This window comes from Manis pentadactyla, chromosome 6 (assembly GCF_030020395.1).
Source record: "Manis pentadactyla isolate mManPen7 chromosome 6, mManPen7.hap1, whole genome shotgun sequence".
Classification (NCBI taxonomy): Eukaryota; Metazoa; Chordata; class Mammalia; order Pholidota; family Manidae; genus Manis; species Manis pentadactyla.
The window spans coordinates 150,807,854-150,829,808 of record NC_080024.1 but is presented as its reverse complement, the minus strand read 5'-3'; the positions used below and the strand labels follow the sequence as shown (position 1 = coordinate 150,829,808).

At 35.2% G+C, this 21,955-nt stretch overlaps 1 protein-coding gene across 6 annotated transcripts in view; it reads right to left on the bottom strand.

Annotated features, from left to right (window-relative positions):
* Positions 1–21,955, bottom strand: part of CCDC102B (coiled-coil domain containing 102B) — a 289,345-nt gene that overhangs the window by 23,184 nt on the left and 244,206 nt on the right. For all 6 annotated transcript variants that reach the window (XM_057504260.1, XM_057504255.1, XM_057504256.1 and 3 more), the window contains one exon: positions 2,921–3,024. In XM_057504260.1, the coding sequence (XP_057360243.1) occupies positions 2,921–3,024 (104 nt within the window). The remainder of the gene's footprint in view (positions 1–2,920; positions 3,025–21,955) is intronic.

Sequence of the window (21,955 nt, the reverse complement as noted above, 5' to 3'; positions counted from 1 at the left end):
ATTACTATCTGTACAACAACTTACCATGTGAAGAAAAATATTATGTGTTGCTTAGAAATGGATGTGTAGAGCTATGAACTGTAGATGTATTGGCAGTAGGAAATAAACACTCTCACGCTCTCCATCCGTCTGGTATAATGCCAAAGGTCAGGCACAGTGAGGAGAGCTATACACCCAGCACGGTGAGAATGCTTTGAAGCTCATCTCATTTCTCACACCAATTACAGCCTACATTTTTATTCCTAGTAACAAGCTAGGGCCAGGCCAGGGCCTGGGAGGCCTTTGCGTTTTAGAGGAAGATGTGCACAATATGTTTGTTAGCTCTACACTAATCTTGAAAGTCTGTATAACAGCAACTCTTGGGATATGGAGACAGTACTGTATTTTCAACAGTCTGATTTAAAATCAACTAAGAGTTCCTTTCTTTCATATATTTGTATTAACCTCTGTAACTGCAGTGTCATAAGACAGGCATTTTTGGAAACATGAGAATAAACTAAACTGTTTTTTGTATATACTGCTTTACATTTTACATAACTCTATGGTACTTTTTAATCAGGCATTAAACCTTCCCTGTTTTTTCTTTAGGTTGTTCAATATAAACTATGCTTAAATTACTTCAATTTAAAATGTTTATATTTGAAGTTGGCTGACATAACAAATGATTAATGCAAAGGGGTATTGTTAAAACAATACTGGGGGTTCTTCATTAATGTGGTTATGAGTATTCTAATTTAAGGAAAATATTTAGATTTCAATTTTCTTTTATTCTGAGAGTTTTCTAGTATTTAGAGTTCTAAACATTTCCCTAAAGTGATGGATCATAACATTTAAAGAAAAACTCAGGCATTTATCTTACTGGCTAATGCCTATAGTTATATTACAATATTGTGTGTCCCTCACATTTTTTAGTTGAGTACACAAGAGTTTTGGGTGTGTGATGTCAACATTGTTATTATAAAATGCTGTTTAGTAGAAATTTGAATAATTTCATCAGATTTCAAAAGAGATAAAACATATACAAGGACATAGGTTTAAACAGTTGAAATCAATGGCAACTGTGATTATAATTCAAATATTTTCTGTGAGTCATTTCCAATATTTCCTAAAAAGTACATTTTCCATTTTGCACAGAAAATTTACTGTCTAAATGTATTTGCTCTGAAGGAAATGACCTCTTGAAAAGTAGAAGGAGATGGGTGAACTAATATTTGTTTGATAATATCAGGCATATCAGATGTTTTCATGCATTATTTCATTCAGTCTTTGAGGGAGTATGTAGATCTATCATAAGTAACATGCTCAGGGTCAGAGATAATAAATATCAAAGCCTAGATGCTGATTTAGCTGGAGGAATATGGGCATGAGTAAAGGCTAGTCGAGTTACTGTATTTGTGGGGAACTGTCTGCAAAGATAGATGACAAGGACTTCTAGGATGTTCCTGAATGTGCATATGGCTCTTTCCACTAGCCCATGGGGTCAATTCTTTCTCCCCATGAATTAATCCACATCCCTTGGGATGGCCTTGTCATCCGCTTTGACCAGTAGAACCTAGAGGAAGGAGCTGTGTGGCTTCCCAGAAACCCTCTTGGAAGCCAACATCCACGAGAGGAAACACGCTCAGCCTCTGAGACTGAGTGAGGGTCTAGCCAGTATCTGCCATCCCTCCCCAAGCCGAGTTATCAGATACGTGAGTGAGGGCCTCCTGGGCATTCTGGCCCCGGTGAATGTAGCTACAAAAGTAACCCCAGCTACTTTTTGCTTTAAATGCAGAAAAGCCACCCAGCTGAACCCAGAAATGCCACATTAGAGAAAAAAATGGCAAAGGGGAAGGCTGAAATGAGTGATGAAGTCTTTCTCAAAGACGAAAGCTGATCTATCAGATAGAAGTTTTACTCACTAATCAATTGATAAGTTTTCATTTTTCCCACTAATGAATGGGGAGAGGAGGAAGACCAAGTATCGTATTGAGTTGACTTCATCTGGGGATAGCTATGCAGATTGTATAATGGCTTTTTTTTAAAGTAAATTTCTTTATCTTAAAAACTAAAATGTGAAGTGGTAAACTGTACTACATAAAAATATTTGAGAGAGAGAGTCCTCTAAGTACAATTTTCCTTTGCCTTGTTCATATCACCCAAAGGGAAATCCCAGCTGTATTTCAGCCTCATGTATACATCGGTACTGCTTTGCAATGCTAGTGGGCTTCTCTGTGAAATTACTGCAAAATGTCTATTCAGATAAAAGTCAAAAGCCCTCTTAGTTTCTCAGAGGTGCCTGTAATTTTTCCTTAACTTCTATCACAGGTGAGCCATTACTCTTCTGGGAGTTTTGCACCAGAGAACAAATCTTAGCTTGCCCTTTCAGTCTGCCGATAGTACACATCACATTGTTTGATACTTGCACCCTCTTTTGCTTTGTGTCAAGGATTATTGCAAGCTTATTGTTACCTTTCTAGGGTGAAAACATCTTTCACACGTCACTCTTATCACATAGGTAAAAAGCACATACGCACAAGTCTATTAATTACTTGAATACATTGGTTCTCTTACCAACTACCTAGCATACTGTACAGTTTACAACTTATTTTTTCTTGATTACACTCTTTCAGCTTCATGTGAAATGTATTCTGGAAGCTCCTTTTGCCTTTCAGAAATGTGATACCTCTCAGAACTGCATTGTGTTTTTTTTAAAGATATTTAAATTGTTTACATAGCATGTAACATCTCTTAAGCAAAAAAATAGTGAATGTTAAAGTCCACCAATTCAAGTATTGAGTGTAAGTTCCTTTCAATGATATTTCTAGTTGACAAAAACAATGCTACTGATATTTAGGAAAATGTGAAAGAAAAAAGGATATCAAGATTTTCTTATCTAAGGTCTCAATCTTGAATTCAGCATATATTGTGAAATAATTACCGGTTTTGTAAGTGCCTGAGTTCAGTCTCCAAGCTTCCATTTGTTTCTTTCAGTTCATCCAGACATCTCTGGAGCCTACGGTTCTGACTAAGGAAATCATCAAGCTGAAAGCAAATAGAAAATGCTTGAGTTACAATGACTGAAATGAGAAAATCCTTTTAAAAACAAGCTCTATTTTTTTGCATGACAGTCTTATCATGCATGAGTTTCTTTTGTTGATATGCATGAATATATGAGAAAGTTTATTTTCAATAGAATGCAAATATTCAATAACAAAATAAACATCTAATGGATTCTAGAATACTTGACAAAATCTTTCTATCTAGGCACTCTCTCCCCATTTAACCTTTGCCTTCCCTACTTATGAGAGTCACGGAACTGGAACTTGTGCTTATTATTCCTGTGGTTTTGAAAATACATATATATGTATTTACACACATATGTTACAACTATGTATGTGTGTATTTATGTTTAAACGTGTATATGTACATATATACCTATGCTAAGAATATATAATGGTGCAAATATATTCTTTAAGATATTATTTTCCTTTAGTTTTTTTACTTTAAAAAATGGGTATTGTATGTAATCTTCTGTCACTTTTTAAATTCAGTTGCTGAGACTCAACTCTATTGGTGTCTGTCATCTGTCTGTTCTGTTTCACATTATAGCATTTCATGAACATGCCATGATATTATATGACACTCCAGGCTATAAATATTAGATTGTTTGCAATATTTGTGTTGCTCTGAAGATTCTTATATATGTCTCCTGATGCATATATGCAAAGTTTTCCCTTGAGACATACCTGGGAAGAGATTTACTGGGTTATACTTCTATAATGTTTAATATGACAAGATAATGCCAAAATGTCTCCCCAAGTGGTTTACTAATTTACCTCCTAAAGTCAATTAGAAGGGATCCTGTTGGAGCCACTTGATATTGTGACATAAAAGTATGTTGTGTACATAAAATACATAAAAACATGCACAGTACATAAAAAGTATTTAACAATCCCTGATTAATAATTTTGTTGGTATCTTTATTGGCCTAATGTTTTTCTTTTCTAACTCAGGATTTCTGCTCATTATTCTATTTGTAGATTTTTCTTATATTTTTTCTGTTCACATTTATGTTACAACTTGTACTAATCCTTTGTTATGTGTTCCAAGTATCTTTACCAAGAATACATCAAGTTTATAACTTATTTTTCAATTTAAGAGCTCTTTGAATAAATAATAGTCATTTTACTAAGTAAAATTTACCAATATTTTCTCTTACACTGGGATGTACTTAATTTGCCAAAAGTAGTTCCCTACTCAAAATTTAGAGAAATACCTGTATTTTCAAATAAAATCTGTAAATTTCCTATTTAAGTCCTTGATCAAGCTGTAGTTAATTTTTACATGAGTTAGATATCCAATTTTATTTTTTCTATATAGAAACGCATTTTAATAAGGGCATTTACTGAATAAACAGCTATTAATCTGACATAAAATCTGTGTTATATCAAAATTCCATATATTCTATGTATGAAGTCTGACTACTGATTCTATTTTAGTGGTTACTCTATTTGTCCCTTCACATTATGAATTATTAGAGCCTTCATCATAAATCTTGATACATAATAGGGCAAACTCCCTTCCTTGAGCTCTTTCTTAGAAATATCAAAGATATTCTTGTCTTCATAATTTCAGAAACAGCAGAGTGAATTTTTAAAAGAACCCATTTGTATGTAGCATGGAATTTCATTAATTCTATAGAATATTTAAGATCATTTCCATATTAATGTCTTTGTCTATGAACATGGTATATTTAAAATTCTTTTAAGCAATGGACACTGGCATACTCTGAGCAAGCTGAGGTCTTGGCTTTGAAATGTCCTTTTTAGGGAAAAATCTTCCTGTGTTCCTCCAGTTTAGTCAGTAAATGTTTTTAGTTTTACTGCTTAATTTTAATCATAATTTCTAGAAACCATATTCTTCTAATTGAAAATTTGAAAATCTCAAGCAAAGTTGTATGCAAGGGCAGCTTCAAGACAAAAATTTTGCCTCCCCAGATTGCTGCCCAATGGCACTAGAAGAAAAGAATTTCAGTATTTAATAAAATTGTACACGAGGAAGATTTGATTGTCCTTAAAAGTCAAACTACTGCTAAAAATGAAATCTGATTCCCAAAAATTCCCTAATTCCAATGTCAGTGTTATTCAAGTTAAATCATTTAAACATTAGAAATATTTTTAATACCCTCATAGAGTAATACCATTTTATAAACCATTTTCATCAATTATCTGTGCCCATGGAGTAAACATTTTATAGACGTATAGTAACACCCAAGTATTACTTTAATATCCACATTTTGTTGGCACTCACAATTCTTAAGTTTATACCTAACAAATTTTTTAATAAACATAATTCAAACTTTCAGACCATAAAACTTCTCCCTTATCAAGTTTGTACAGGTCTCTGTATACCTTTCTGTAGTTTTGACTTCATGTAAATGTTGAATTAGAAATTTTTTAAAGATCTTTTATATTTCTCCAGTTCTAATCAGTGTATTTTAATTAGCATATTTTACCAGAATTTTTTTCAAATAGACAAAGAGTATTATCAATTTAGACAACATTAGAGTATAATTATATACTCTATATCACTTAAAAATTCTTATAAATTCGAGTAGGCTCAGTATTCAGACTATTTCTGGCTTCTTTGGGTATAGTCTTACATATTTTCATTATTTAGGAAGAAACAAGAATGCTCAATATTCATGCCTCATTAAAAATTAATTTTCAGAAATATTTTAATTCTGCTATATATATGGTCAAGATAAAAATTAGAACAATAAGGTAATAGGTTAATTAACAATATTTCACTATTATTCGGCAACTTCAGGATTATTTCACATTTTCACCTTCTTTCCTAAATATCAATTGGAAAAATAACCCTTATTTGGTTTCCCAGTGCCAGTCCCAAGGACAGTTCCTAAAATTATGACTGATATGTTTATAATTTGAAATATCTTTTAGTATTTTTTTCTTTAATTTATAGATTTTCAGCTTCTACTATTTTAAATTTTAATATATAAATACTAATATGGGGCATATGATAAATATCTAGTAATACCTGTCTATGGTTAAGCTTCTCAAGTAGTTAAAGAACATTTTGGTCTAACTCTATGAAAAATATTAGAGTTTGAATACAGCATGGTACTTAAAATAAGTTACTCATTATTTTCAAAGTAATTTTGTAGCACATTTTAGAAATGTATACCAAAAGATCTTAACATTCACTTTTTAAAAATGTATCACGTACTGAAATGTCTGAAAAATATCAGAAACACAGAAAGGTTCTTTTTGTGCAAATATGATCATGAAAGTCAAATCGACCTGAATAGTTACTAAAAGTAGTATGTTTAATTATAGTCCATCGCTTTGATAGAACATTCTGCAGACATTAAAATACTTAGCTTTCATAAAGCTATTTTATATTATTTAAATTGAGAAGAAATCTTTACAATATTGTGAATAGTACATGACATTTCTTATGTAAAGAAAAAATAACACCAACATACTGATAGAGGGATTTAGATGTTTTGATATTTTCTAAACCTGTTCCAAGTTTTTATAAAATTGTATGAACTTCTAAATTAACTTAAGGATGGTTTAAGTGCAAGGGAAAGTGCCCTCACAGTCTCTCACCTGGCTACTGCCAAGATTTGGCTAAAATGTAATTCTGACCAGTATGCCCCAATTGACAAATCCCTCAGTACACTCCAATGTCTACAAAACGCATCTCGGTGCTCAGGTTAGCATGTACGCCCCCTGATTTCCTGTCTTGTATTATCTCCTACCAGGGCAACCTCAGATTTTTTTCTCCAGCTCCCTGTCCTTTTTGTAGCTGTCAGCACAAGCAGAGTGCGTTTGGTGGTAGGTTTTGTTTTTTCCTTTCCCCACACCTTTGCTCAGATTCTGTCCTCGTCTTGCAATGGACTGCTGCTCTACTCCAAAAATACTTTAAGAAAACAGGCTTCTTAAAATTTAACATTCTTTTGAATCACCTTAGGATCTTGTTAAAATAAAAATAGTGACCTAGTTGGTCTCAGGTGGGGCTCAAGATGTTTGCATTGCACCAAGTTCCCAGGTGATACTGATGCAGCTGGTCCTTAAACACACTGTGAGTAGACGTCAGTGCAATTACCTGGCCTGAACGATGTGGCTATGCTTAGATACTCCACCCTGCCTATTATTAACCTTTGTCTGTGAACTTATCAAACTAAGTCACAGTAGTCGCCTTCTGTCTCTTCTTTCATAGGCTGCAAGCTGTCTGAGAGTGCTGCAGCCACCTTACCATGTCCCGCCTTGTGCACGAGACCCCATCTTCTTTCCCCTACTCAAGGACTACGTAGTTTCCTCAGTGTGCAGGGCCCTTCCCTCTATCATCTGGTTTCTTCCTCTCATCATTCCCATCAAGGACTTTATACTAACTCTTCCTTCTGCCTGGAACTTTCTACAGATATTGGAATGATTAACATCTTTCGTGTATTGACTAAATCTGAGACCAGACTCCATATTTAATACTGAAACTTGTCCCCCAAGCAACAACACTGATAGTTATGTGATTTGTATATTGTCTTGATCTCTCTTCACTGTAATGCAAATTTCATGTAGAAAGGATATCTATTTTATTCATGTATGTATTTCAGTTGTTTGGAATAGTGTTTGTGCGGTAAGAATAAATGGATGATGGACACGCTAAAGCAACAGATGCCCTTACATTTTTGCAAGAAAATAGGCTATAATTTGAAAAATTCTGTATCAATAGTATCCTGAAATTTTTATACGCCAGATAAATCCAACTCAGTATTTACTGTGAGTGTAGAATGATTGCTTTGTTCCTACCATCCCTCTGGTAAGACCCCAGACAGTCTGGATGAATTCTGGATAGATTCCCCAAAATGTAGGATTCTAGAAAAATGTGTTCAAAACATATGTTATAATCTGATCACAACAGCAGTGTAACAAGTCCCAACGATACAAACCTTGGTGTTATGGAGGAAATGACTTCAGCTAAAAAGGAGTTACAATTTCTGGAAATTTTTATCTCTGTTGTTGAAAAGAACAGAAAATGAAATGAAACAAAGGAAAGACTAGAAGAGGAAAGACTGTTAGGTACTTAGACAACAGCACAGGAATCGTTTTAATTTGCATTATAAATCTGTATCTAAATCTAACTGGAAGCAGTGAGCAATCAGTTTTGAGACATCTTTCCACTAGCAATTGAACTGGACCAATTCCTGTCAGAGAAACTGAAGCGACGTGTTGAGCGTTGTGTGTCCTGGCAAGTCCGTCTGGCAGTCTGCTCCGGCTCCGCTCCCAGGCATCCCAGTGGGGTGTCTTTGTAATCTTTCCAGCTTGGAATTTGATTAAGGTAAAAAGGACAAGTTCCCTAAACCCAAACCCAACTCATGCAACGCAGTGACGAGTGAGTGGGCGTGCCGAGGCCGACTTCAAATCATTAACACAGTATATTTTGTACAGATATTTATACTTGGAACTAAAATACCCTGAATCATTTTACTGAGGATTATACCATAATGTTTTTCACATGAAAAAAATAGCAAAATCAAGAGTAACATTTTACTAAACCTTGTTGGTGATCTGTAATGGAAAGTGGTTGCGTTTTGATAGGTTTGCTAAGTATACAGCTTTTGTTACATGATTCCACATAATTTTCAATGTCAAATTAAAGTTTTAAAAGTAATACCTCATTGCTACTTATAGTGGACTTATTAAGCTCAGGAACTTAACCAAGTAATCAAGATATTCAAAATTAAAATGTGATCTCATTAGAAAAGAATAAAAAATGTTCTGTGGCCTTGTAACCATGATGATAGGTATGATTTAGCAGAATTATTTGTTTCTTTACTGACCTTTTTTTTTATACATATGTCACTGAATTTCACAGGACTTTCAAGCTTTCATGAAACTGGCTACTAAGTATCTAACATGTACTTCCCATTGAAAGTAAGTAGCTTCGTTGTCTATTGGACAATTGTTGGAAGCGTTAAACAAGCTAGCAGTAGATAAATGTGTTGCTGAAATCATTTACTGACCCTTGAGTCTATAAATGATTTCCATGTCTATCTAAGGAGCTAAACATTAACAATGCAGTTGTTGTAGATGTAGGGTTAATTAGACTAATATGAGTATATCTCAGCCAAATAATTCATCTGTGAATTAAATTCTTTAGAGTTCAGGTATAATGTTTGTTTATGAGTGAATTGGTTTAAGTGAGTAATTCTATATAGAAGGACATGAGGTTCATATTTGAGAGATTCTCATCTTAGGGAAACTGTATTTTTGGAAACCTGAAAACAGTTATCTCTAACTGGACCTAAGGGTGGATGGAATGATGACAATTATATTCCCTCAAAGGCTTTGTCATTTTAGTGTCAAAAAGTCAGAATAACTTTCTAAGTATCTGTGCGTTAGAGCCAGTGTGTTTCTTTCTCTCCGGGAACACATATGGGCAAATATGTGATAAAGCTCAACATTCTTAACACACACACACACACACACATACAGAAAGTATGAAGACAAGAATAGACAGTCTAGAAAAGAAGAATAAAATAGGAAAAATGACACTTTCTGATTTCAGTACTTTCTAAAAAGCTATATAGTAATGCTTTACTGGCAGAAGGATAGACATTTGGGTCAATAAAGTAAAATTGTGTCTGGAGTCGAGAAAGAAACTCTCTTACATTTATGGCCAAGTAGATTTTGTAATGGGTGCCAAGATACTTCAAGGTGGAAAGAATTATCTTTTCAATAAGTAGTTCTGGGAAAGTAGATATCCACAAACAGAAGATTGAAGTTGAACCCCTACCTCACCTCATTTATAAAAAAACTAACTCAAAATGGATCTTAGACCTAAATATAATAGCTAGAACTATAAAACTTTTAGAAGAAAACATGGAAATAAATTTTCATGGCATTGAATTAAGCAATGTTTTTTATACACTAAGAGCACAATAAAAGAAAAATAAATTGGACTTTTAACACAATTATTTTTGAACACTTTATGTTTCAGATGAAACTATCAAGAAGTTGAAAAGAATTTACATTGTGAGATCAAATATTTGCAAATCACATATCTGAGAAGGGACTTGTATCCAGAATATACAAAAATACAACTCAATAAAAAAAATTTTTTTTTTAATGGGCAAAGGATCTGAATATAGCTTTCCCCAGGAAACATAAAAGGCTGATTAGTACATGAAAATGTGATCAGTGTCATCAGGGAAATTCAAATAAAAAACACAATTGGATACCACTTCATCTCCACAAGGATGGCTAGAATCAATAAAAGATAGATTCTAACAAGTGTTGGTGAGAATGAAGAGAAATTGGAACCCTCAAACATTGCTTGTGAGAATGTGAAATTGGGAAACAGCTTGGTGGTCTTTAAAAATGTAAACAGAGTTGCCATATGATCCAGCAATTCCAAGGAAAACAAAAACATACATCTACAAAAACTTGTACATAAATGTTTATAGCCAAAAAATTTATAGCCAAATACCTGTCAACTGAAGAATGAAGAAAAAATCTGGTTCATCCATACAATCATTTGGAATATTAGTTGACTATAAAAAGAATGAATTGATTTATGCTACAATGAGGATGAACCTTGGAAACATTATGCTAAGTGAAAGAAGCCAGTCACAAAAGGCCATATATTCTATCATTCTACATATACAAAATGTCCAATATAGGTAAATCCAGAGACAGAAAGTACATTAGTGGTTGCCAAGGCTGAAGTAAAGGGATATTGGGAAACATTTGCTAATGGGTATGTAGTTTCTTCCTGGGATGATGAAAATATTTTAAAATTAGATTGTAGTAATTGTTGCATTACTCTATGATTTTACTAAAAAGCACTGAACATCTTAAATGGATAAATTTTATACCATGTGAATTAGATCTCCACAAAGCAAAAATAAATGACAGAAATAAATATAGCATGTTTCAGTTGGTATAATATTTATATGTTAAGCCAAATCAAAATTAATTCTAGGGTGTCTACAAAAGAATTAATGTATCCAGTGATTCTAAGTTCTTAGGGATGTTATCTTAATTGCATCACTTGAATCGAGAATATTTCATTGCTTTTTCTTTATATAATTAACTTTTACAATATTCTCTATATAATATTCTCTAAGAATTGGATAAATGGACATTGATGCTTTAAGCCTAAAAAGTATTAACCTAGATAACCTTATTTATATACATGTATACACACACACACACATACATTCCATTAAGCAGTTTATTCCAATACAGAGCTATTTTTCTTTTCTTTTCAATTAAGTTAAACCAGCATCATGACCAGTGGGAGCTAAGCACTTGACATCATACAAGGCTGGTAAGCCTTAATTTATGCCCCGAGGGACTAATACTGAGAAATTATTCTGGTCCCATAGCAGCAGGAGACTCAAAGCAATATCATGTGGCAAATTTGTAGTGGAGAGAACACTTCAGGATACACTGGAACACCTGGGACAGCAATATTCCAAGTGTTTATGGTGCAGCATTTTGATAAAGGATGCCTAACTGGTGTTAATTTTATCCAAATTGAAGACAACTATAGAGCTTCTCTGTCCTTAGAGTTGAATATTCTCATCAAGATGTATGACAAAATGTTAAGGGTATTAATTTGTAACCAGTATCTTATAAGGATTTTGACATGGATCTTTATGAAAACTGACTTCCAGTTGCTAAAGTGTTTGTACGGAGAACAGGATCTTGTCTAACATCAAAGGAAGACAACATGGGCCAAAAATATTAATTTTCAGGACAACAGCACTTGTGTTTGATCATCACATGTACACATATTTTGAGCTTCCCTCTTTGGGATCTGAGTAGCAGAGAAGAATGCTAATAAAGTACCCAAGAATGAATAACCCTTCATTCCCTATTTTATCTTACTCAATTATCACACAACAGATGTCTGCTTTCAGAAGGAAGCTTTTTAAGACCACTGGGCTATGTGCCTCTTTGCCTTTGGATATTGGAATGAATTCCAGCATCATGAAATTCAATGAAAGAAATGAAATTGCCATTTTTGGTCCAAGTTTCAATCTGTTATCACATGGCATGAACCACTAGGTTTAATCTCCAACTAATGTTGAATGTAGGTATACAAATCCAGTTATTCCTCTTTTTAATCGAAAGAAAGGAAATTGCAGAAATATCAGCTACGGAAATGCAAAAAGGAAATGTGATTGAAATTATAAAACTCTTAAAGTAATTTAAAAAAATTTTTTTTTAATTTCGGTATCATTAATCTACAATTACAGAAAGAACATTATGTTTACTAGGTTCCCCCCTTCACCAAGTCCCCCCCACATACCCCTTCACAGTCACTGTCCATCTGCGTAGTATGATGCTGTAAAATCACTACATGTCTTCTCTGTGTTGCACAGCCCTCCCCGTGCCCCCCCCCACACTATACATGCTAATTGTAAGGCCCCCTTTCTTTTCTTCCCACCCTTATCCCTCCCTTCCCACCCGTCCTCCCCAGTCCCTTTCCCTTTGGTAACTGTTAGTCCATTCTTGGGTTCTGTGATTCTGCTGCTGTTTTGTTCCTTCAGTTTTCCTTTGTTCTTATACTCCACACATGAGTGAAATCATTTGGTACTTGTCTTTCTCCACCTGGCTTATTTCACTGAGCATAATACCCTCTAGCTCCATCCATGTTGTTGCGAATGGTAGGATCTGTTTTTTTCTTATGGCTGAGTAGTATTCCATTGTGTATATGTACCACATCTTCTTTATCCATTCATCTACTGATGGACATTTAGGTTGCTTCCATATCTTGGCTATTGTAAACAGTGCAGTGATAAACATAGGGGTGCATCTGTCTTTTTCAAACAGGAGTGCTTCATTCTTGGGGTAAATTCCTAGAAGTGGAATTCCTGGGTCAAATGGTATTTGTATTTTGAGCATTCTGAGGAACCTCCATATTACTTTCCACAATGGTTGGACTAATTTACATTCCCACCAGCAATGTAGAAGGGCTCCCCTTTCTTCACATCCTCACCAAAATTTGTTGTTGTTTGTCTTTTGGATGTTGGCCATCCTAACTGGTGTGAGGTGATATCTCATTGTGGTTTTAATTTTCATTTCCCTGATGATTAGTGATGTGGAGCATCTTTTCATGTGTCTGTTGGCCATGTGAATTTCTTCTTTGGAGAAGTGTCTATTCAGCTCCTCTGCCCATTTTTTAATTGGATTATTTGCTTTTTGTTTGTTGAGGCATGTGAGCTCTTTATATATTTTGGATGTCAATCCTTTATTGGATCTGTCATTTATGAATATATTCTCCCATACTGTAGGATATCTTTTTGTTCTATTGATGGTGTCCTTTGCTGTACAGAAGCTTTTTAGCTTGATATAGTCCCACTTGTTCAATTTTGCCTTTGTTTCCCTTGCCCAGGGAGATTTGTTCATGAAGAAGTCACTCATGTTTATGTCCATGAAATTTTTGCCTATGTTTTTTTCTAAGAGTTTTATGGTTTCATGACTTACATTCAGGTCTTTGATCCATTTGGAGTTTACTTTTGTGTATGGGGTTAGACAGTGATCCAGTTTCATTCCCTTACATGTAGCTGTCCAGTTTTGCCAGCACCATCTGTTGAAGACACTGTCATTTCGCCATTGTATGTCCATGGCTCCTTTATCAAATATTAATTGGCCATATGTGTTTGGGTTTATGTTTGGAGTCTCTATTCTGTTCCACTGGTCTGTGGCTCTGTTCTTGTGCCAGTACCAAATTGTCTCGATTACTGTGGCTTTGTAGTAGAGCTTGAAGTTGGGGAGTGAGATCCCCCCCACTTTATTCCTCCTTCTCAGGATTGCGTTGGCTATTCAGGGTCTTTGATGGTTCCATATGAATTGTTGAACTATTTGTTCCAGTTGATTGAAGAATGCTGTTGGTAATTTGATAGGGATTGCATCGAATCTGTATATTGCTTTGGGCAGGATGGCCATTTTGACGATATTAATTCTTCCTAGCCAGGAGCATGGGATGAGTTTCCATTTGTTAGTGACCTCTTTAATTTCTCTTAGGAGTGTCTTGTAGTTTTCAGGGTATAGGTCTTTCACTTCCTTGGTTAGGTTTATTCTTAGGTATTTTATTCTTTTTGATGCTATTGTGAATGGAATTGTGTTGCTGATTTCTCTTTCTATTAGTTCATTGTTAGTATATAGGAAAGCTACAGATTTCTGTGTGTTAATTTTGTATCCTGCAACTTTGCTGAATTCCGATATTAGTTCTAGTAGTTTTGGGGTGGAGTCTTTAGGGTTATTTATGTACAATATCATGTCGTCTTCAAATAGTGACAGTTTGACTTCTTCTTTACCAATCTGGATTCCTTGTATTTCTTTGTTTTGTCTGATTGCCGTGGCTAGGACCTCCAGTACCATGTTGAATAGCAGTGGGGAGAGTGGGCATCTCTGTCTTGTTCCCGATCTCAGAGGAAAAGCTTTCAACTTCTCACTGTACAGTATGATGTTAGCTGTGGGTTTATCATATATGGCCTTTATTATGTTGAGGTACTTGCCCTCTATGCCCATTTTGTTGAGAGTTTTTATCGTGAATGGATGTTGAATTTTATCGAATGCTTTTTCAGCATCTATGGAGATGATCATGTGGTTTTTGTCTTTCTTTTTGTTGATGTGGTGGATGATGTTGATGGACTTTCGAATGTTGTACCATCCTTGCATCCCTGGGATGAATCCCACTTGGTCATGGTGTATGATCCTTTTGATGTATTTTTGAATTCGGTTTGCTAATATTTTGTTGGGTATTTTTGCATCTACGTTCATCAGGGATATTGGTCTGTAGTTTTCTTTTTTGGTGGGGTCTTTGCCTGGTTTTGGTATTAGGGTGATGTTGGCTTCATAGAATGAGTTTGGGAGTATTCCCTCCTCTTCTATTTTTTGGAAAACTTTAAGGAGAATGGGTATTATGTCTTCCCTGTATGTCTGATAAAATTCCGAGGTAAATCCATCTCACCTGGGGGTTTTGTTCTTTAGTAGTTTTTTGATTACCGCTTCAATTTCATTGCTGGTAATTGGTCTGTTTAGATTTTCTGTTTCTTTCTGGGTCAGTCTTGGAAGGTTGTATTTTTCTAAGAAGTTGTCCATTTCTCCTAAGTTTTCCAGCTTGTTAGCATATAGGTTTTCATAGTATTCTCTAATAATTCTTTGTATTTCTGTGGGGTCTGTCATGATTTTTCCTTTCTCGTTTCTGATACTGTTGATTTGTGTTGACTCTCTTTTCCTCTTAATGAGTCTGGCTAGAGGCTTATCTATTTTGTTTATTTTCTCAAAGAACCAGCTCTTGGTTTCATTGATTTTTTTCTATTGTTTTATTCTTCTCAATTTTATTTATTTCTTCTCTGATCTTTATTATGTCCCTCCTTCTGCTGACCTTAGGCCTCATTTGTTTTTCTTTTTCCAATTTCAATAATTGTGACATTAGACTATTCATTTGGGATTGTTCTTCCTTCTTTAAATATGCCTGGATTGCTATATACTTTCCTCTTAAGACTGCTTTTGCTGCGTCCCACAGAAGTTGGGGCTTTGTGTTATTGTTGTCATTTGTTTCCATATATTGCTGGATCTCCATTTTAATTTGGTCGTTGATCCATTGATTATTTAGGAGCATGTTGTTAAGCCTCCACGTGTTTGTGAGCCTTTTTGCTTTCTTTGTACAATTTATATCTAGTTTTATACCTTTGTGGTCTGAAAAGTTGGTTGGTAAGATTTCAATCTTTTGGAATTTACTGAGGTTCTTTTTGTGGCCTAGTATGTGGTCTATTCTGGAGAATGTTCCATGTGCACTTGAGAAGAACGTGTATCCTGTTGCTTTTGGATGTAGAGTTCTGTAGATGTCTATTAGGTCCATCTGTTCTAGTGTGTTGTTCAGTGCCTCTGTGTTCTTACTTATTTTCTGTCTGGTGGATCTGTCCTTTGGGGTGAGTGGTGTGTTAAAGTCTCGCAAAATGAATGCATTGTGTTCTATTTCCTCCTTTAATTATGTTAGTATTTGTTTCACATATATTGGTGCTCCTGTATTGGGTGCATATATGTTTATAATGGTTATATCCTCTTGTTGGACTGAGCCCTTTATCATTATGTAATGTCCTTCTTTATCTCTTGTTACTTTCTTTATTTTGAAGTCTATTTTGTCTGATACTAGTATTGCAACACCTCCTTTTTTCTCTCTGTTGTTTGCGTGAAATATCTTTCTCCAACTCTTGACTTTTAATCTGTGCATGTCTTTGGGTTTGAGGTGAGTCTCTTGTAAGTAGCATATAGATGGGTCTTGCTTTTTTATCCATTCTATTACTCTGTGTCTTTTGGTTGGTGCATTCAGTCCATTTACATTTTGGGTGATTATTGAAAGATATGTACTTATTGCCATTGCAGGCTTTAGATTTGTGGTTACCAAATGTTCAAGGTTAGCTTGTTTACTACCTTACTGTCTGACCTCATTCGCTTATTGAGCTGTTATAAACACAGTCTGATGATTATTTCTTTCCCTTCTTTTTCCTCCTTCTCCATTCTTCATATATTGGGGGTTTTGTTCTGTGCTCTTTTTAGGAGTGCTCCCATCTAGAGCAGTCCCTCTAAGATACCCTGTAGAGGTGGTTTCTGGGAGGCAAATTCCCTCAACTTTTGCTTGTCTGGGAATTGTTTAATTCCTCCTTCATGTTTAAATGATAATTGTGCTGGATACAGTATTCTTGGTTCGAGGCCCTTCTGTTTGATTGCATTAAGTATATCATGCCATTCTCTTCTGGCCTGTAGGGTTTCTGTTGAGAAGTCTGATGATAGCCTGATGGGTTTTCCTTTGTAGGTGACCTTTTTACTCTCTCTGGCTGCCTTTAATACTTTGTCCCTGTCCTTGATCTTTGCCATTTTAATTATTATGTGTCTTGGTGTTCTCTTAAAGGAATTTAAACATTAACAAGAAAATTTAGTACAAAACTACTCGATTTTACTTAAGATTTGGAAACTTCCTGATGTCTCTGTGCTCTAGCAATTCATCTCTGTTATTAAGACAGTGCCTGCCATAGACCATCTACACAGGGAACAATCTACCAGTGAGTCAGAAATTTCTTTCCACAAAGATGTGCTGAAACTTTCGTAAAACACAGGAAACAGTGATTTTATTAAGAGCCACATGACCTGGATCCAAAATAACAAAAATGAAGGAAAAACAAATAAGGAACTAATGGACTATTTAAAAATCAGTAAGTACTTTTGGTTAAATGATTAAAACTAGGGCTCAAGCTATTATTAAGAGAAACAATGTTATTTCAAAATAAAATTCATGGAAAGAATAAATAGAAAAGAAAAAATCTTCAAACAGGTGTTTTATAAATAAGCAGACTACAATAAAAATAATACAGAAGTAGGAGGGGAACAAGTGGTATTTTTATGACTGGCTTATAAATTATAGTACTAATGCTTAAGTTTCTACAGAGGAAAGAGAATATACAATTTAATTTTTGATTTTATTTAGAAGAGGATCCCCAAGTCTCTAAAAAAGACTATAATGGTAAGAGGGTAATGTATGATAACAGGAAGAAATGGTATCCTCCACAATACACGTATTTTTCCAGATTACAATTTCCAAAATGACAAATACATTCATGAAGAAGTTTCAGGATAAGCAATTTCCCCTGCATGTGAAGACCTTTGGGTCATAGACACCTAAAAACACTTATATGAGTTTCTTCCCTGGAATAGAAAATAAGAAAACAAACTAAGTCCTTTTATTAAGATTCAAATAGAAAACCTTGTAATAAAATACATACTGTTCTGATGGACTTCTGTACACATACACCCCCTCTAAGCATGGTTAATGGGCACATTCTTATGGAAGCTTCAGAGATTCAGAAGAGATTTCAAAAGTGAAATGTTTCTGAAAATGTTTGTGAAACAGAAATGGGCATCTCCTTGTTTGATGAATTATACGTAAGCTTCTGAGCTCCAAACTTCCTGCATTTGCTACAATTTTGGTTATTTCATAACTGGAACAATAACCATATCTTTCCACATATCTCTACCAAGAAACTTTGGTTTCCAATGAATAATTTTGATGACTATTACCTGAAATGATCAACAGTTATAGCAGTAGCTGAACTGCTAAATATGAGAGAAAAAAGGAGTTAACTGGCACATTAGGATAAGTGTTTAAATATAGCATAAACAAGTTTATGAGCAACTTAAAATTTTTTCTTATCACTGTTGAGCTATTTTAAGTAACAGCATGGAATAGAAGATGGAAATGTATTCATGACTTACAAAATGTATGCAGTATTAAAATATAAAGAAGAGAAAGCATTTCTTCCACAAACAGAAGTAGAATAAAGCTGGCATACTTTTAGTTTAATTTCAACACATCACTTCCAATCAGAGCATTAGTGATGTCAGAAAAGTCAAAGGAGATTCATTAGTGTTGATGGGGTAGAGACAGGTAACTGATAAAGCACATTCCTTAAAATAAAAACCCAATTCTGTACATATGAAAACTAAGGATAAAATAGTAAGCACTCTTTCTGTAGAATAAGGGGAAAAGAGAGTAAAAAATCTGAGCAATGGAATGGAAAAAATCTGAGAAATGGAAAAATACACATTTGAGAGCTGTCAGCATACCGAAGGCCTCTAAAGCCATGAGGCTCAACAATACCTCCTTTAAGGTGCATGTAGCCAGGCACAAAGTAAGCGCAAGGCTAACTTCGCAGACACTCGGAAGTGTAGAATTGGAGACACGAAGAGAATCAGCAAGATGGAGATCAAGAACTGCAGAAGAAGGTGAAATTCAAGAAACACGTATTTTTCTAGAAGCCTGGTAGTAAATTACTTTGAGGATCTGACTGATTGCTGTGTCAAATTATTGTGACATTTTGATAAAGATGAAGACTGACAATGGACCACTGGCTTTAAAAGTATGGAGAATACTTGTGATCTTGACAACTTTTCTTTTGGTAAAGAAATAGTGGTCAGAATATCACTGGTATGATTAGAGAGGGAGAAGACTATAAGGAAAGGCATAAATACGTCTCTTTTAAGGTTTTTGCTGTAAAGGGAGGGAGCAAAATGTAGCAGCAATGGAATGTGTGCTTTAAGGAAGCTAGTTTAAACATTTTACATAAAATGTTTAAATATATGTGTGTATTGGTATATATCAGATATGAGATATTTAGATAGAAATATATATCTGCTGTATGGATATTTCTAGATCAGATGTATTTTATATATCTCAGGAATATGGATATAAATATGCATCTGTTGAAAAAAGTAGGTAGGACTCTGCCTACAGGGAGGGGCTGACGACAGGCAGGAACTGAGAAATCCCATCCACAGTATTGGTACTGTAGAGGGAATAATGGCCAACTGATACATAAGTAGTTTGGTGGATGTAACAGTGGGAGTGTGAATATCTGTATTCTGCATTCCTGTTTGTTTCTGTGTCTCAGTAAATTCCAAAGTAAGATTTATCAGCAGAGAGTGAGAAGGGTTGGAGGGGGGGGGATTACAGGTAGACCTTGAGAAGAGTTAGTGGTAGAGTCCTGAGATGCTACCTGACATGAGTGGTCACTAATTTAAACCTGTCACCATAATGCTAGTTTTTCTACTGCCACACGCAGCTTTCTACCTGCAGCTGCAGATGAAGCAGAGGGTTGCACTTAGGAGATTAAGTCTTAACAAGTGAGTGTTTGTAAAGGTACGGAAACAGGCAGTCGAGGTATGTGTAAGGAAGTGGTTGTAACACTGAGCCATCATTTTATATGTAAGAAGTGAAATCAGAAACAGAGGTGGTTAAATGACAGTGAAAAGGTGTGATCTCAGTAGATTATATGCCCTGGTGGGTTGACGTCTTGTATTTAAGCACTGAAGGGTGTACTCTTGAGAGATAAGAGAGTATGTTTGGAAGTGGTATGCTTAGTTTGACACCCTAGAGAAACTGTAGAAATTGGTGAGGATAATATCTGCAGGATGACCTTGGGAGTAGGTTGCTAAAGTTAAGTAGAGGACAAGATAATTGGAAGAGAAGAATTTGAGGAATCAAAAGTACAGAGTATTAAAAGTTGTTATTTTGGATATTCTACTCAGGGGGTAGAGCTTAAAAGAATAAACTAGGCATTAAAATATCAGAGTAATGGAGACTGGCCAGAGCTGTGCAGATGACAGCAATGAGCAGTGACAGCGAATGTCCTACCTATCCACCCATTCCACCTACCTGTCTATACGTCTACCTAGAAGGACAAAGGTCTGGAGGTGGAAATGAGTAGATGAATAGCAAGGAGGTCACCTACTTCACCTCCAGGTGCAGGGACACAAGGGGCTTGGCAAAGCAGACAGTCACCACTGAGAGGTGGTGTAACTGGCCACATCACTAACCAAGAACACTTCTGTGGTTCCCTTGTGCCTTCAAACAAAGTTTACATTCCTGAACCTGCTCTCAAGGCCTTGGGCTTCCCTGCCCTAGGCTGGCCATCTTTCAGATTCTTTCCCCACTATCCAACACAGCAAGCCACATTTCAGTTGTACTGAATCTCATTCACTTGCTCAAACTTGCCAACCACCCACTCATGTACTTTCTACCCATTCCCTTCCTTTTCCTTTGCCTTGGCTAAAGGCTAACTCCTATATATTATATAATTTTCAATTTCTTCCTCCATTTCTTGTCTTCCAAGAAGCTTTCTAAAACCACTTCAGCATTATTGCTTTTGAATTGTCTGTTTTCACTAATGGGCTGTAAATTCAGGGAAGCCAGAGACCAGGCAGTGATTCAACACACATCTGATGTCCACCGAGTGCCAGTCGCTGTCATTACAAGTTTATGTCATCATTGGACCATTGCTACCCAACTAAGGACCTGGCACTTGATAAGAACTCAGTGCATAATATCCTCTCATTCAAAGATCCTCATGTAGGAAGAAAAACTACAATTCACTTATTGGCATTTTATGTGATCACTGGTTAACTGTCAATCATAGCAATATTGCACATACAGACTGCTTAAGGAACATGAAATTCTATTTTTCTAACAATAGGATAGCTTTACTATGGAGTAGTTTTAGTTTGTCAAAAACTTTAAAAAAGATAATTTTCTCCATTAACATGTCAATAGTCTAAAATTTCACTGATGTTACAATGTGTAAAACAGAACACTGAACAAGATTTCAAACAAACTGTCAGAGCTTTAGAGTGAAAATGTTCCAAGTGATTTGCACCTGGATATAGCATGCAAATCCATCAAAATGAGTCTTGCCTATTGTATTTTGAAAATTTCATTTCAGAAGGTACATACATTGACATGATACAAATTGGGTGAGTGAAAAAAGAAGGATGTGGGTTTATCTTGTGCCAATCAAGAAAATCTGAAAATGTGGTTGTTTTATGATTTATTAGATTTGGAAAACCACTTTAATGAAGTCAGGAATAAATGGTGTCCATAGGATCACAGATGTGAAAATCATTCACTGAGGTCATCTAAACCATCACATTGCTTCAAGGAATGGGTCCCAGAGTCCTCCTCTAATTAAGGAGCAACACTCTTAAATGGGGCTCACAAGATCTTTAATATTCACAAGGGGATATTGTAAAATAGACATCTGTGGAAAACCTGCTTATTTTAAAATTTTGAATAGTATGAATTTAAATTATGTCAGCTCTGAATAATAGTCCTAGAGAATATTGCTGGAACTGAAAATTGAGCCTCATTTAAAGCCTCTCTGTTAATTTGTTATTGAAGAAGCCGAGGAATAGAGAGACTGAACCATTTTTCAGGCATTCCCCAGTCAGCAGGGTGAGTAGGCCACTCTTTTGGGTGGGTGGACTTCCCAGTCTACTTTCTGATACTGTCCCACCTATGCTTATTTGTACTGTACATTTGTATGTTATTTCTCTAACGTATTCTTTCATAGAACATAAGTTCTTGGAGAATTGGAACTGTG